This window comes from Panicum hallii, chromosome 9, assembly GCF_002211085.1.
Source record: "Panicum hallii strain FIL2 chromosome 9, PHallii_v3.1, whole genome shotgun sequence".
Lineage (NCBI taxonomy): Eukaryota > Viridiplantae > Streptophyta > Magnoliopsida > Poales > Poaceae > Panicum > Panicum hallii.
This window is the reverse complement of record NC_038050.1, coordinates 4965715-4981201: the sequence shown is the minus strand read 5'-3', so window position 1 is coordinate 4981201 and position 15487 is coordinate 4965715. Positions and strand designations below refer to the sequence as shown.

Below are 15487 nucleotides of genomic sequence, written 5' to 3'. Positions count from 1 at the left end.
AGCCAGCGAGCGGCCGACTCGGACTCCACACACCCGCGGCTGGCAAGCGCCCCCCGGCCGTCCCCATCGCGTCCCGCGTGGCGCCGCCCGCGTGCCGACGTCAGAAACCCGCCGCGTTTCGGCAAGAATACGCAAATTTTCCTGGGTTTCCAGTTTTGCGGTCACCATCCGGCGGACGGGGGCCAAGTAAATGCGTCACGGGTGGAGGAAAATTGGGAATTGATTTTTTCTTGCCCTCCCTGGCGAGGAGCCGCGCGGGCAAGAAAAGGAAGCCGCCGAGGCCACGCACGCCATCGCCGCCGCTCTCTCTCTCCTCCGCCTCCTCGTCCTCCTCCCGCCCTCTCTCTCCTCCACCAGCCAATAAAGACCGGCTCTAAATACGAGTCCATCCGGGAGCAGGATATCTTGCGTAGATTCTTGGCAGGTTGTTAAGGCAGCAGCCGGCGGTGCTCCTGTCCGGGACGCTAAGGACTCCGGAGGAGCAGAAGCGGCGGCGGCGGCGGGGCTCGTGGTCGAGCGGGGAGGCGCGGGCGCATGCGCGAGTACGGGCGCGGGCACGAGGAGGAGGAGGAGGAGGAGCATGAGCCCCAGCCGGGGTGCGGGGAGGGGGCGGGGCAGGCGGCGGCCAACTGCGCCGCGGTGTGCTGCTGCTGCCCGCTGGCGCTGCTCGACGTGCTGCTGCTCGTCATCGTCAAGCTCCCCGCGGGCGTCATGCGCCGGGTGAGGAGGAGGAGGAGGCGCCTCCGGGCTAGCCGCAAGAAGCGGTCGGCGACGGCGGCGGAGCCCGCGTCGCCGTCGGGGAGCAGCGGCAAGGCGATGATCGGCGCGGCCTCGTCGCCGCTAGAGACCGAGGAAGAAGAGGAGGCGCGCGGCGAGGCGGCGGCGGCGGCGGAGCTGGAGCGCGAGATTATGAGCTCCCGGTTCTACGGCGCCGGCTTCTGGCGCAGCGTCTCCTCCGGCTCCAGCTCCTCCGCCTCCATGCGCTATCAATAGCAGCCAGCGAGCTCCTCCTCTGCTCCTCGCGATTTTGTTGCGTGAGTACATAGCGAGTAGACAAGCACGCCGAATCGCCAACAACTACTCGATCAGTTCTTGATCAGGCTTCGGGGCGTTCTTGGGGTGCCAGTCAGCGCCGTACTATTTGGCGGTGCACGTGTTCTTGATCGACACGTGCGAATCCGTTCCGTGAGGATTGGATGGTTCTTGGATTCGTACGCCATTGTCGGGCTTGGACCACACCGGCAGCGGCAGCACGGGACGGAGGCGACCAAAACGGGTGGTCCTGGTCCCACATGTAAGTCACTCCTTAGATTTTCTAGTTTTCTTGTTCCTGTGAGAGCCAGCAAATGCTGGAACCTGAAACTTGTGTTCAAGCAAATCTGTTAGAACCATTGATTGTGAGGCCAATCAATAAGTTCGTTTCGTTTACGGATCACAGCTCGTCTCCATCTGCGTGCCTTTGTGTGATACGAGCTCTTCGCTTGCGTTCTCGTGGATGTTCCTCTTGGCGTCCGCCGCCGGCCGGACTCGTTGATTCGATCCGATCCCCTCCGCGCGACTGCATAAGATCCGGCAGCGTGCTCGTCAGTGTTCACTCGCGTGCTAACCGTCTGGTCAATGCATCACTACAAATTAGAACTGCACCTTAAATTATTCCCAACGACGATGTGGCCATGAGCTTAGATAATCCTCACTCTTAAAAACTATGCATGCATCGACCAAATCAAGGAGCACACGTGACAAATCAAGGTTCAGAAACACGAACTGTTCATTCCTAAAAGTTCGAAGGAGAATCTAAAACGTCAGCAACTTACACTGCTAGTAAAAGGAGCTGGAGCGTCAAATAGCTCCAGGTTGCTCCAGGACCAAATTATTTGAATGGCTGATCCTCTCAGAGACGCGTGCGACGGTGTTTTCAAGCAAACCGGGTCGGCTAAGATCCCTTGGCGAGGTCAAAGACAGCGATGAACGGCATCAGGACGGACCCTATCCAGAGCTTCCCATCCTTCTCCTCCACCTCGCTGACGGCTCTCACCACCTCCCCCTTGGTGTCCTCCAAGATGTCGAGCACCTCGCCCTCGGGGCTGTACTTGATGATCACCGCGTGGAGCTTGCCGCCAATCTGCATCAGGTAGTGGTACTTGGCGGGGATCGGGAGGCTGAGGAAGAACTTCCTCATCTTGACATGGCGGCTCATGAGCCGGGCGTACAGGCTGCGACGGCAGTGGATCGCGACCCAGAACTCGCCCTTCTCGTTGGTCCGCACATTGTCTGGGAATCCAGGCAAGATGGCGAAAAGATCCACGGTTCCTGCCTTCTCACCTTTCAACCAGTATCTGCTCAACCTGTCTCCACAAGAACATAAACATTGAGTGCCTGATATAAAGTTGAAGAGAGCTTGAACCAAATGCAAGAAACATAGTGCACACCTGCCACGTGATCCTTCACAGAAGACAAAGAATGAGCCATCCTTGCTCATGGACACACCATTGGGAAATTGGATGTTGCGATGCAGTACTGTCGTTTCCTTTGTTTGCGGGTTGTATTTCAAAAGCCTCCCAGAGGGATCTCCAGAGAAAACTAACTGCATGAAATTCCTGAAAATGAATGACCACGCTTACTTGTAAGTCACAGAAAATATTTCAATGAACCCATCTCTAGTTTTGCAAGATCCAAGGAGACATAAGATTTGGCAAATTTGTTTAAAATTAGGTGATATTGTATGCACCTCCAATATAACAGTAGAAAACAGAGTAATGCCTTATGACAGACACTAAAACAGGTGACTGTTATATCAAAGTAGAACAGTTGGAGCACCTTGAATACACAATGGACACTAAAACAGGTAAAATTACATCCAAGTAGGACTGTCGTCCCCTAAGAAGCAATTGGTCCAAGAGTAGGACTGTCGTCCCTGAAGAAGCAATTGATCCCTTTTTTTGGTTTTATATTGGTTACTTAGTTTCCTCGTTGTTTTTTAGGAAAGCATGTGATTGTGCATACTGATTGGATACAATGTTGTGATAAGGGATCAAACAGATCATAGCATGGTGTCTACTGCCATGGATCAAGCAAGTATACTAACCCAAGCTGCTCCAATTAGGATCTAATACTTCCGAAGACCAATTCAGCAATAATTAAGGTCTACTGAGCCCAGGTTGGAATAAAGTGTTCAGCCAACCAACCAACCACAACCAACCAACCAAACAACACGGTGAGATGAAAATGAGACAACAGCTACGTGAAGCAGAGGAGGAGAGGGCATCGCATGACGGACCTTCTCTGGTAGTTGATGCTGGAGTCGGTGAAATAGACGTTGCCCTCCTCGTCGAGATCGAGGTCGTTGGTGAAGTTGAAGCGCACGCCCTCGGCCTCCGTCGCCAGCGGCGTGGCCAGCCCGCCCTCGGGCCCGACCTTGAGCAAGCCGAAGTAGGCGTCGGCGATGTAGAGGTCCCCGCTCTTCTTATCGAACCGGAGCCCGAGCGGGCGGCCGCAGATGTGCTCGTTGGGGAGGTAGTCCATGGGCGACGCCTTGGGCCCGCCGCAGAGCTCCTGCGTCCAGCGCGGTGAGACCGTCGCGAAGTGCGCCCACCGCTCGCCGTCCCAGAAGACGACCCGCCCGTCGGCGACGCCCGTGTACGGCCCGCGCCCCCGCTGGTCGAAGGCGACGCTCTCGGGCCCCTGCACCTCGCCGCGGAACCGCACCTCCGCGCCGCGGAGCCGCTCGCGGGCGTCCGCGTGCTGCGGCATCTCGGCGGGCTCCGGGAGGTCGACGAAGTGCGCCTCGAAGCCCGGGAAGTCCACCATGCTGCCCGTCCGCAGCGGGTCCGTGCCGCAGAACGCCGCGAGCGCCGCCACCACCAGCGCCGCGGCCACCACCCCCGGCGACGCCATCTCCGCTCCCCCCGCGCCTCCTCGCTCGCTCGCGCCGCGGGGGCGTCGCCTGGGTTTCTCCGCCGCGCGCAGCCCGGCCGCCCCGCCCCACACTGGTCGAGGTGGGAGAGTGTGGAGTTTCGCTCAGCGAGGCGAGGGGAGGGGGACCCGGGTCATCACTTCGTCGCGCCGAGGCTGCCGGGGCCTTTGTATATCTCGCCGTGGAAACAGGGTGGCCGCGCGGACAACAAAAGCCCGTGCGCGCTCCACACATTCCAACTACCCCCAGGGATCCGGGATCCCTCACATGATCCCGTCCTCCGGCACGTGTCTGGGGGCTCCCTGCCCGGCTGCCCGTTACCGTTCACCAATCAAGAGAGCAATGGCCGCTACGGCATGGGTTGTTTGCACAATTATTTATTTGCTTTCTTTTTAAAAAAAGTGCGTGTGATTATCTTTTGAGCGACCACGAGACAACGGGGATCAAATTATGAATAGCTTTAAAATGTTAGCATATATAAACAACCAAACGTGTAATAGGCGTGGCTGAACTGTGACCTTTTCAGCTGAGAATTAGAAAACACAAGCTCCACGCAGTTGGCTCAGCAGTGCAATCGATTGGAATAGTGCCAGGTTCGAGGCAACCAAAACTCTCCAGTTTGATGAGCAGCTCTGCCCCTGTCTGTTCAGTTGCGAAGTCGGAACGAAGAGAGAAGTGCACCAGAAAACTTTCGTGTCAAGAATTCAACTTCTCGTGATGTTATAGGTTAAAAGTCCCTCTCGGGATGGCGAGTATTGGTTTCTTATCCGAATGACCAGCCAAGAGCTAGCTGAAGACTCTGCTATCGACCGAACCAACAAGCATTACACAGATGACAGATGCAAAGCATCCCGATAGACACAAAACAAATTCGCTGCAATATGGAATTGTAATAATCAATGTCTGATTGGTACAATGGCATAAAATAGAGCAGGGAATGCTACATACATGATGATACATGAACTCAGGCCCTATACCTACAACAAGGCACTAGCACATCCTCAACAGTACACTCTCAACAATGGCAACCATCCTCTCGGAAAGAACGGCAATGGCAACTCATACTACACATTATCGGCCGTGCCATATTTTACAATTTGGCTGGAATGCCTTATTGTGCTTCAGACAATGGACACGAATTTCAGTTTTAACTATGGTAGACTCAATTTTAGTACAGCCTCCACCTTAAGCTATGGTTGCAAAGGACAAAACCAAGACTTGGTTTTTCGGCAAGTCACATCAGGCATGCTCAACAGCATAAGCTAGACAGTTGGAGCCTCCTCATGGTTGCCCAGCTTTTTGGTTACCATATCATAAACAGTATCTACTTTTGTAGGATCAACCTTAAATAAGACATGGGCATCTTCTTTCTTGAGGACATTGCCCTTAAATATCTCCTGCATTAGCACCTCCTGCATTCTCAGATAATGACTAGGTAGCAATCGGTTCTGACAACATAGAAGCTTTTCCTGAAATAAAATAAATGGATCATTCTTAATGTAACACACACACAAAAAAAGTATGAACAAGGCTAGAATACTAGTGTGCAATGACGGCACGAGTCATCGAACAGGGCACTTGGATTTGAAATGAACTTACACTAGCACTTAATAGCTCTGCCCCAGGAAGACCAACTATATCCCAGTCATCCCATTGCTTAACACTTGTAAGTCCTGTGGTTTTAGGAGAATCTAAGCCGGTGCCACCTTTTTTTGGATCCAAATTCCCATCAGATTCAATTTTCATAGGTCGATTCATCTTTTGTACTGATTTATTATTTGGAATAAGCTGGCCACTTTCCTTAGATTTTTGGGCATTTAGCTCGTATTCCTTTTTCCTCTTTTGCTCTATGTGTATCTTTGCTTCAGCCAGTGTACGGCATCCAGCAGAACGACATTCCTGAGAGTCAACAAATAAAAATTAACAATTACAATTATATATTTGCACAAACAGAAAATATGGATGCTAGACACACACACACAGAGGTTGTTAATCCTCTACATATGATCAGTCCGGATGTCAAGAACAAGATTGATCATTGGCACAATTCATTCTAATGAATGTTTTCCAGGAAACGAAAAGGAAGCTTCATAAACCTAGTACCAAAAAATTGTACTTAAGACTGTACTATGCAAGAACTCAAGCACAACTTCCATTATGAGTTATCAAACATGTAATGTCAGTCCACTAAAATATCATAAGGTTCCTCTCACAGGAACATCCGTAAATGTAGAGTAGTCCACAAGAATAAGAAAAACAGATACAGATAATTGGCTGGGCAAATGGGTGGGTTGCGTGTAACAAGTGGGAACACAAGAGACAGACAAACAAACTTAAGGAATTATGAATGTTGCAATATGTGCAGACCTTCCATCCATCTATGTAAATAAGGAATGGTTCAAAAAGTTTGAATTTAAAATCCCACAGGATTTGGCACTATTTGTATCTTTCTTTGTTTAATAGATAAGGGAACCGCACTGCTAGTTTAATACTCTCTTGTTTGAGGCTGTGTTTTGGCTCATTGCACATTCCTACTCCTACATCCTAAGAACAAATAGGAATTTGTAAAAGATTAGTTCTCAGCCAACAGTTTCAGTCACATTTAATTATTTGTTCATTTGCATAATTGCATTTAAGTTTTATCCCCAATCACTTTCAGTTTCATGTAGCACAAACATATATAAAGGAGTCAATCCATTGAATAGATACTTCTAGCAGATTAATAGTGAAACTTTAACTGCAATATTCTATAATAAGAATAAAAAACAATTATTATAGTCGATTTAGTAAGAGAGCACAATGAATAAATAATACCTGAAGCTCTTGAATTCTCCTCCGAATTTTTCGCTCCTCAATGACACTCCTGACAAGGGCTTCATGTTCCTCCTTGGAAAGAAAACGCATAAATACCTTATAGCGATGATAAACTTCCTTGTCTTCATTTGTAAGATCTTTCTCCAAGGGATTAGGGAATAATAAATTTCTTTCCAATATGAACTCTTTTCTCCTTTTTCTTTCATCAAGCCTACAAAAGCAACAGTTACACAGCACTATTAAACATTATAATTAATGAAAATCAACATGCAAACATTCCTACTTCAATTATTAACTCATCAACTGGAGCATTGTGAACATAAAATTCATCTTAATACTAACTATTTCAAACATAGCAAATAAACACAGGACAAAATCAGACAACCAAGCCACTAAAAGTTACTGCAATAATATTAGCATGTTTCTGGTTACTATGAACAAAAAAATTGTCTCACATTAAACGAACCTGGACAAGTAAATACGCAGCACACGCAGTTTCAGTTCACGATCAGTTTCCGAATCAGTTTCTTTAAATTCCATCTCAGCAAGCGCTTGTTCAGCGTCATTATCATACTCTGGGTCAAACTCATGTCTCTTTGAATTGTATCCACTCAGTTCAGTCAATGAAGGGCCTTCATCTGCAGAATATCTGGGCTTCTTCACACCAACACTTCTATCTAAATGACCATCTGGCACATAGAAATTAAATATGCCAAGGCTCAACATGTGATTTAGGCAGTAATAATTAGGGAAAAAATTTCCAACAACTTTAATTGAACAAGGATATATATTTCTCCATTACATACAATGCCATAAAGAGATCATCTATTTCCATTTCATTTCTTATATCTTTCCAACAAAACCCCCTTTAATTAAAGAAAAGGATATAGCACTAATATTTTTGATCATTTCATTCTTAATAATGTGGCATTCTTGATGAAACAGATCTATAAAGTCTAAAAAACGTATGAATATATTCTAATAATTGTTTTATTTCAATTTAATTTGTCCATTCCTCACTGATAAGAGAACGACAAACTGGTGTTGCGAACTTGTTATTGATATAAGGGCATTAACGGAGCCTGGATGCTGAGTGAACGTAAAAACTAAAAATAACAGTGATGTATTTATCTATCATACCTTCAACCTTTGATACATTAGCACCATCTTTAATCTGTCCAGCATTTGAAGCTTTTTTATTTGCACCTGCAGTAGATCAACCAGAATTAGCACAATATGATAGCATCTCTTGATATAGATGAAAGAAGCACTATTACAGGAATGGGTAGGTCTAAGTAGTCATTCCCAATACATACCACCAGCCATGTGTGAAGGAGATCGACCTGCTGGACCATCTCCAAGTGCCTCTTCCAACCTATGCATGAAAATTAGCTGATAACAAGCCTCTTTGAAGCTTAAGTGACATATACATAGTTATTCATAGATAAATAATGCCATACTTGACCCTGGAGGGAGAAAATGGGGATTCAGCCTTAGGGGTCAGTTCACCGGGTAACAGCGAAGTCCCTATATGAACAAAGAAGGAAGATGAGATATAAAGACAAGGCAATATAGTAAGATATCATCTTTCAAATATCTACTGACTGTTGTTATTCTTCTTTTCAGAATTGAAATAGTACAGGGCAGCAGTTAGAAAGTACCCAGCATTCCAAAAATCGGAATCATTACGCAGTTTACTGACATAAGAAACTTATAGCAGCAGTGTTGTTAGATTTTTCTTATCCAATTATCAGCTCGTGCATATGTGCAGAACAGCAGATCCTTGTGTTCATGCCTGTGCATACAGGCAGAAAAGCTGCTGCTACTGCTAATGGCATTGGGTGTAATGGGCATGCTATTATCTGTGCATACAGTCATTCTTCTTTTCATTAAATCCACAACCAGCAAAATTAAGGTATGTGGATATGAGATCAACACGGGACATTTTGTTTTCCTTTAAAAAAATCACATATCCATTTGAAAGTAACTTTATGGTACCAATTGGATGGATAGCCCAGTAACAAACATCCTATAATGAGGTTAAGACCAAATACACAAAGGAATCTAATTAGTTATAAGATTTTGTACACCTTCGACTAAATACGGTATCCAAAATAGAAGTGCTTTTGCAAAACCACCATAATGGCAAACACAACCTCAATATATCAAGATAAGAAGACAATAGCAAGTGACCAAACACATGTTAAACTATACTAGACTAGGTAGCAAGCATGAACCAAACCCGATGACTGAATAGCACCGTTAATCAGGTGCTCAACAAAATGCAATGACTTTTTCAATCACCTAGGCTCACCTTTTTTACTTTCACCCTGCACTTTAGCCATAGCAAGAAGTTCCTTCCTGTTCTTGCCATTAACATGAGACATATCCTACAATCATTAGGAAGCATTGAATTAAGAAGTGCTAACTCACTTATTGCACATATAAACAGGTGGAGAAAATAGTTACCGGGAGGGGATAACAAGGTGAGTTCATATATGCTGTTGTATAATGATCAATGCACTGTAACTTCGACTTGGTACCAACATGCTCTGCAACTTCAAGCCAGTTTCCCAACCCATACATTTCAATTCCCTTCAATCATGACAGGTAAACAATCAAAACACAATGCCCAGGAAGTAAATGTACCAAACAGGCTCAACGTTACCTCAAGAAGCAGGATTTCTTCATCTGCATTCCAATCTGGGCAAATAAGTGGGAAAGACAGGTTGTCCTGTTGCAAAATATCATTCAAATCAAGACATCATCAGGAATAGCAACCTCCACAGGATACAACACTGCAACTACTGTATTTAAGCACTCACATAGATATTAGTTACGATTTTCCGGTTAGCTACTGGGTTGAGAAAGGATTAAAGTACTACAAATGTAATTTAGCTAAGCAATGATGAAGCCTTATATAAGAGTATAAGACACTTTGGGTAAGAAAGGTTAGAAGACTGAGACTACCTGGGTTAACCAACAATAAGTACCAGTGTATACCTCAACAAGCAAGGGCAAAATGCTGAATGTTTGTGTCAAAGAAGCCTTGGGTGCTACACTTTTCTACTTTATTTCATTTTGACTTTGGTCACGATTGGTTCTAAACTTTTGATTTTAACTGGTCACAGCTCTCAGCTCACCAGCTCAAAGGTAAACAATCAACGATGAAGCTGAAGCCTGTATGTGCCCTCACAATGCTAGCACTAACTAGGCTATTACAAACAACAACTGAGTTCGGAGGTTGGCAAATCAAATAAGCATTGTACCGCAACTGAAAGTTAGTGGAGTGCTACCCAAAACATAAGTCAAGCAAAGACAGCCATGGCTACAGTACACTAACCATGACCCTGTAAGGATGGTTGCTCCGGTGTGGGGTGACTTCAGCGCCGACGGAGAAGCACTCGACGCAGAGGTCGAAGTCAGGGCACTTGGAGCATTTGATCCGTATCTTCCCGGAAATGTCCTTATTACAGTAGTTGCAGTGGTACAGCGCCTTCTTGCCCCCTCCCTCGCCTGCTCCTCCCATGGCCGCGGAAATGGTGTCCGTCGCATCCCCGCTCGACGATACCCTCCTCCGCTTCGACCTGCAACCAGCACCAGATCATCCCTCCGCGCGCGCGAGCTAGCAGAATGAAATCGCAAATCGAGGAGCGAAGAACGTGCCGAACCTGTGGCCGGTGTCGTCGTCGCCGGAATTCGGCACCCCGCGGGACCGCCCCATCGCGCACCCAAACCCTAGCGCAAACCCTCGAAACCCTAACCCTAGCGAACGCGCCGGTTCGTTATGCCGCCGCTGCTAATCGCATCGTGCGGAATTGGGGTCGGATTGGGAGGGGTGATCGCGACGGAGGAGATCTGGGTATGGGTTCGGATTGGAGATTTTTTTTTTCTTTTGCGATGTCGGATTGGGGATTCGGGGATCGAGGTGTCGCGGAGAAAACGACCATCGAAGAGGGAGGGGATGAAGAGGTGGTCACTCGGTCAGACGTGGACTCGGGTCCAGGTTGGCAGTTAGACGCGAGCTGTATTTTGGTCATCTCAGATCGAGACCGTCCATTGCTTCATCCGACGGCTCCCACCGTTTGGTAGACTACGGTTTTTAGTTAAGCTCCAACTGTATAGAAGAGTTCATGCTAAAAATTCAGTCAAAACATGATTCAGAGATCCGTTCAATCAAACATTTAGCTACATTCCTAGAAGTAAAAGCTAACAATGTCAATATCGAACATTTTGCTGACGTAGCTCCATCCAAGACAGCTTCTAGTAGAACGCCCTAGAGAAAAAGTTAATAATTCATAATATTTCAAAAATTGGATCTCCATGTACAAACCACCATCAACACAAGAGATTTATTCCTCCAATAAAAAAGGGAGAGCTTTATATTATAACAGTTTCAAAAATTTCACAAGCCGAAACCAAATTGCATCTTGCAAATCACATGTTACCTGCATCGATTGGCAAAGGCAATCCAGCCATCTGTTACACTCTGACAACATGATGCGTATGCTATATCATTATCACATTCCCATACACAGCTAAGCCATAGGTCACAATCCAAACGACTGTGCAGCATCTTAAAAAGAAAAAGAATTTGCACATACATCTAACCATGACATAGCAGAGTCAAACCGGCATTGCAAATAGCTGGGCAAGCAAGTACAGAACATAACAAACCAAACCAAGATTGCATTAACTGCTAGATCATGAGCACTGTTATTTCGCGGTTTGAAACCAGTATCGATGGACCATGAAAGTCCACATGCTTATAAATAATTCACATAGCAGAGGGCCAGAGGCCAGAGGCTGCCTTCTGTGACACGTTCATGATGGCGACGAACTTAAAACAGGTTCTGATAGATCTTGTCTTGGTCAGATTTGTATACTCGTCGTTTGCTGCTGGTGCCTGAGGTAGGCTTTTGATGATCTGAGCTCTTCGATATTGGCTTGCCAAAAGAATTGTAAGAGCGGTCTGCTCTTGCCTTGCTGCTGCTTCGATGAGAACCACTGGATTCCTGGCACTCCTGGCAAGTACAGGATATACATGACAAAAAATGTTATTCTGGATCTCTTTGCTTTGGCTTGAGGTCAACAGAAAAATGATAGGAGAAGAAATTCACCTTTATGAAATGGGAAGAAGACTGGAATTGTGCAGATACATCGGATTTGCTCTTGACAATGCAGGGGGTCAGGCAAGGATTAAGATCCTTGCTGAACATTTCATCTGGGCTACCACAGTTTGGCGTCTCAGCTTCTCCAATGCTGCACTCCTGTGTTAGACATCAAAGAGCAAGAATTGATCATTAGCAAAGTGAGGTAAAGCCTGTTTGTGCTGACAACTAGGCACTCGTTAACGTGAAACACAATCAGTGTATATTTTTATCGTGCAAAGGAAGACTGTGCGGATTTTTTTTCTTTTGCAGAAATGATAGAACTATAGAAGAGTATGAACCTATGTTTTTCTTAAATAAGGATGAAAGAACTAGGAGCTGAAACCATTCAACCGAATTCCTAATGTATGCAGCTTGTCCATCGCATCATCATTGGCATTAGAACAATAATAGGCATATGTTTCTCACTATACACAGCGTGGCCGCTCCTATCTAATGTGTGAAGTGGCCATTTTCTGGACACAAAAGAAGTAAACAATTATATAGAAAAGTAATAATTATCTATTCAGCAACGCAAATAGCTGCTCTCGTCAGGAAACGCAAAATGAAGGTTGAAAATGCTATCAACAAAGTAATGCACCGATTCCCCACCTTACTTTGCCCGACTTACAGATTAATTGGTAATCTGGCATATTGCTAGGATAATCAGGCCGCATGGGAGACAACTCAAAAAGGTCTAATTTTGCAAACAATGTATCAAAATGCCAATCATGTCATGCCATGGCAATGTCACTGTAAGAACAAACAAATAGTGGAGCAGTCGAGCACACCAGAGAAAAAGCTGTCTCCTCGTTAAACCCCGGCGTCCTTGGGGAAGAACAGTATCCATCATCGTCAAAGCCTGACCTTGCCGAGTGCTTCTCGGCCTTGACCTGCACAAAGTGAAACAGCAGGCGGCGGGAGCATTAGAAATCGACCACAGAGGCGCAAACGCCAAGAACACACGGTGAGATCGTGACAGGGAGCGTGCCTGGGCGAGCTCCTGCGCGAGGCACTGGATCTGGTTGGTGAGTGTGGAGATCTCGTCCCGGAGGCGGTGGTCCGGCTCCGGCTCCGGCCCCGCGTCCGGGAACAGGACGGCGTCTTTAAGCGTCCTGATTTCCTCCCGCTGCCGCAGGCACAGGTCCTTGAGCCGCTCCACCTCCCTGTCCTTGTTCTCGAGCTGCAAGCGGAGCGCGGCGATCTCGTCCTCCTGCGCCTTGCTCTGCGCCAGGAGCTCCCGCTCGCTGCGCAGCACCATGGCGAGCGTCCGCGTGTTGGCGTTGTTGCCGCCGTTCTTGACGTCCGTCAGGGCCTTCGTCTTCTTGGCCGCCGCCGCATCGGCGGGCGAGCCTTTCTGGAACAGCTTCCGCGAGAGCCCCGGCAGCTTCCCGCCGCCGTTGTTCTTCGCCGCGGCGGCGACGGCGGCAGGAGGGACCGGGAGGTGGGCCTTGGCGGAAGGCGGCTTCTTGTCCATGGAGATGAGCCGCCGCAGCACGGAGCCCAGGTTGCCCTGGTGGTGAGGCTGCGGCCTGCCGCCGGCACCCAGCAGGTCACGGCCGGATCTCCCCGCCACCACCAGCGCGCGGCTGCTGCTACTGCTGCTCCCGTGCGCCCCTCCCGGGGTCGGCGCTGAAGGCTGCGCCGCGCGGCGCGGCGACGGGGACGGGGACGGCGAGTCGTAGGCCGCGTAGCGCGAGACCGCGGACGCCTTCTTCATCTCTGCCGGCGGACGGTGGAGGCCGGAGGGGTGGGGCGTCGGCGGGCGGAGGATGGGTGGGGAATGGGGAGCGGTCGGCGGCGTTCGAAATTCAAATGGCCTCCTCCCCTTCCGTGGCCTGCTGATGTGGCGACGTGGTAGGATGCCGGGCCTGCGCGATCCCCTCGGTGTCCGCCGCTGACGACGCCTTCGTTTCGGAAAGGCGAGCGCCTGCCAGGCTGCCACTCGTGTCAGCGGCGGCTTTTGCTGCACGCCGAGCAGGGCCATCAGGGCCCTCTTGACAAGAGAGCGTTTCAAAGTTTCGAACTGGATCTAGCGCCAACCACGCGAATTCCTCGTCCGCGTTTCACTGAAACTGGCCCGGCCCAGCCGAGGGGCTTTTGGAGGCTTTACTGGGCCGTACTTCTTAATCGGCCCACTTAACTGTAGTCACGAAACTGACGCACGCGAAAGGACTGGACTGCCGGCGACCAGCGCGACGACCGACGAGGGAGGAGAAGAGAGCAGAAGCAAGCCAAGGTCCTAGGAGACCAACCGGAGAAGAGGATGGTGGCGCCGACGGATCCGATGCTGTGGCACAAGGTGGCCGCCGTCTCCGGTAACCCGTCCTGCTCTTCTCCCTCGCCTCCCCCTCCGCTTCCTGTTTCCTTTGTCAGACCACCGGGATGAGCGGTTGAGTTGAGCAGGGGTCGCCGCTCTGGGACTCGGCACCTACGGCGCGCACATGTTCCGCCCCAAGAACCCCGCGTACAAGGAGGTGAGATGACGTCCTGCCCCATCCGCATTCCTCTGCTATTTTCGGTTCGCGCCTCCTGACTTAATTGATCTGCCTCTTGCAATTTGGGGGATAATTTTGGCAGGTTTGGCACACCGCGTCCCTGTACCATCTCGTCCACACCGCCGCGCTGCTCGGGGCTCCCATCACAAAACATCCCAACGTTGTGAGTACCACTGTACCAGCGCCGTCCGCTCCGCACTTAGTTGTTACTCTACCACGGTTAATTCACATGACCTGTGCCATTCTTGCCGTGCCTGCAGTTCGGAGGGCTCCTCACTGCTGGAATCGTACTGTTCTCTGGAACGTAAGCATCTGTTCCTCCCTAACCAAATTGTAAATTATCAGGAAAAAGCAATGACATGGACAGCAATGTGTTATTGGGTTATGTTTTATTTTTTGGAATTGTGAATTGTAAAATCGTTATTGACAGTGGATGAATAATTTTATTTAGGTGCTACACCGTGGCATATCTTGAAGACAGGAAGTTTTCTTCACCGGCACCACTGGGTGGCTTTGCGTTCATCGGAGCTTGGGCCAGCCTTCTCTTCTGATGAAACTGTGCTTTAGCCTATAAAACAAAAAAATCTTAAAGCTCCGTATTTGGTGATTTGTCAGGTTATGAAACTGTACGTGTACATTGTACGGTATGCACCTTGGGTTAAATAATTCAATCTGTGCTTTTGTGTTACTACCAAAGTGACATGCTGCTCCTGATCCATTTTCAACTGGTCGTGCCAATGAAATTATATCTCCTGTTTCGTTACTTTGGCCTGACTTCATAGTTGTGTCTTCTTTGAAGCTTGGAGTCGCTTCAGCTTTGGCATTTCAACCTTTTTATTGGCTTCTCAATTCTGATCAGTTAGGCCATCATGATTGCGGCTGGTCTTCTTGCTTCCATCCATAATGAGTCCCTTTTTTTTTTTGCTATAGCTCACCAGTGGCTCCATAACTTGTTTTCCTAAAAAAAACATGTTTAACACTATACAATAGAAGGTTTACCATATTCTGGATATATGTGTCATGTTAACATCTTCCTCGTGTGTCAATGACCCCAACTCAATACTGTACAAAATAGTTAATGATTTGTGTTTGGAAATCTTCCAACCATTCAC

At 48.2% G+C, this 15487-nt stretch overlaps 5 protein-coding genes across 9 annotated transcripts; 2 read left to right on the top strand and 3 right to left on the bottom strand.

The window, feature by feature from the left end:
• The first annotated feature begins 158 nt into the window (after positions 1-158).
• Positions 159-1428, top strand: LOC112874860. Its single transcript, XM_025938422.1, has one exon. The coding sequence runs from the start codon at positions 535-537 to the stop codon at positions 991-993; it is 459 nt and encodes a 152-aa protein (XP_025794207.1). The 5' UTR covers positions 159-534; the 3' UTR covers positions 994-1428.
• LOC112874858 (protein STRICTOSIDINE SYNTHASE-LIKE 3-like) lies at positions 1312-4095 on the bottom strand. 5 transcript variants are annotated; one of them, XR_003225055.1, is made up of 4 exons: positions 3278-4095; positions 2430-2597; positions 1815-2345; positions 1312-1638 (listed from the first exon to the last, which is right to left on the bottom strand). XR_003225055.1 is itself a non-coding variant. In XM_025938421.1 (3 exons), the coding sequence occupies exons 1-3, from the start codon at positions 3892-3894 to the stop codon at positions 1934-1936; spliced, it is 1197 nt and encodes a 398-aa protein (XP_025794206.1). In that variant the 5' UTR covers positions 3895-4095; the 3' UTR covers positions 1713-1933. The 5 variants fall into 5 exon arrangements, 1 of the variants encoding a protein (XP_025794206.1); XR_003225054.1 differs by having other exon boundaries at positions 1312-1625; XR_003225052.1 differs by having other exon boundaries at positions 1312-1610.
• Positions 4096-4770: 675 nt separating this feature from the next.
• LOC112876290 (transcriptional adapter ADA2) lies at positions 4771-10710 on the bottom strand. The gene is made up of 12 exons (XM_025940368.1): positions 10399-10710; positions 10071-10314; positions 9396-9461; positions 9197-9322; positions 9042-9117; positions 8188-8254; positions 8044-8102; positions 7868-7933; positions 7194-7416; positions 6728-6938; positions 5513-5812; positions 4771-5382 (listed from the first exon to the last, which is right to left on the bottom strand). The coding sequence occupies exons 1-12, from the start codon at positions 10449-10451 to the stop codon at positions 5176-5178; spliced, it is 1698 nt and encodes a 565-aa protein (XP_025796153.1). The 5' UTR covers positions 10452-10710; the 3' UTR covers positions 4771-5175.
• A 445-nt stretch (positions 10711-11155) lies between these two features.
• LOC112877218 lies at positions 11156-13686 on the bottom strand. Its single transcript, XM_025941449.1, has 4 exons — positions 12869-13686; positions 12669-12770; positions 11848-11997; positions 11156-11751 (listed from the first exon to the last, which is right to left on the bottom strand). Exons 1-4 carry the CDS (start codon positions 13595-13597, stop codon positions 11569-11571), a joined length of 1164 nt encoding a protein of 387 aa, XP_025797234.1. The 5' UTR covers positions 13598-13686; the 3' UTR covers positions 11156-11568.
• A 349-nt stretch (positions 13687-14035) lies between these two features.
• On the top strand, positions 14036-15071 carry LOC112876739 (transmembrane protein 256 homolog). Its single transcript, XM_025940911.1, has 5 exons — positions 14036-14195; positions 14284-14354; positions 14458-14538; positions 14636-14679; positions 14827-15071. The coding sequence occupies exons 1-5, from the start codon at positions 14144-14146 to the stop codon at positions 14924-14926; spliced, it is 348 nt and encodes a 115-aa protein (XP_025796696.1). The 5' UTR covers positions 14036-14143; the 3' UTR covers positions 14927-15071.
• The last annotated feature ends 416 nt before the right edge of the window (positions 15072-15487 follow it).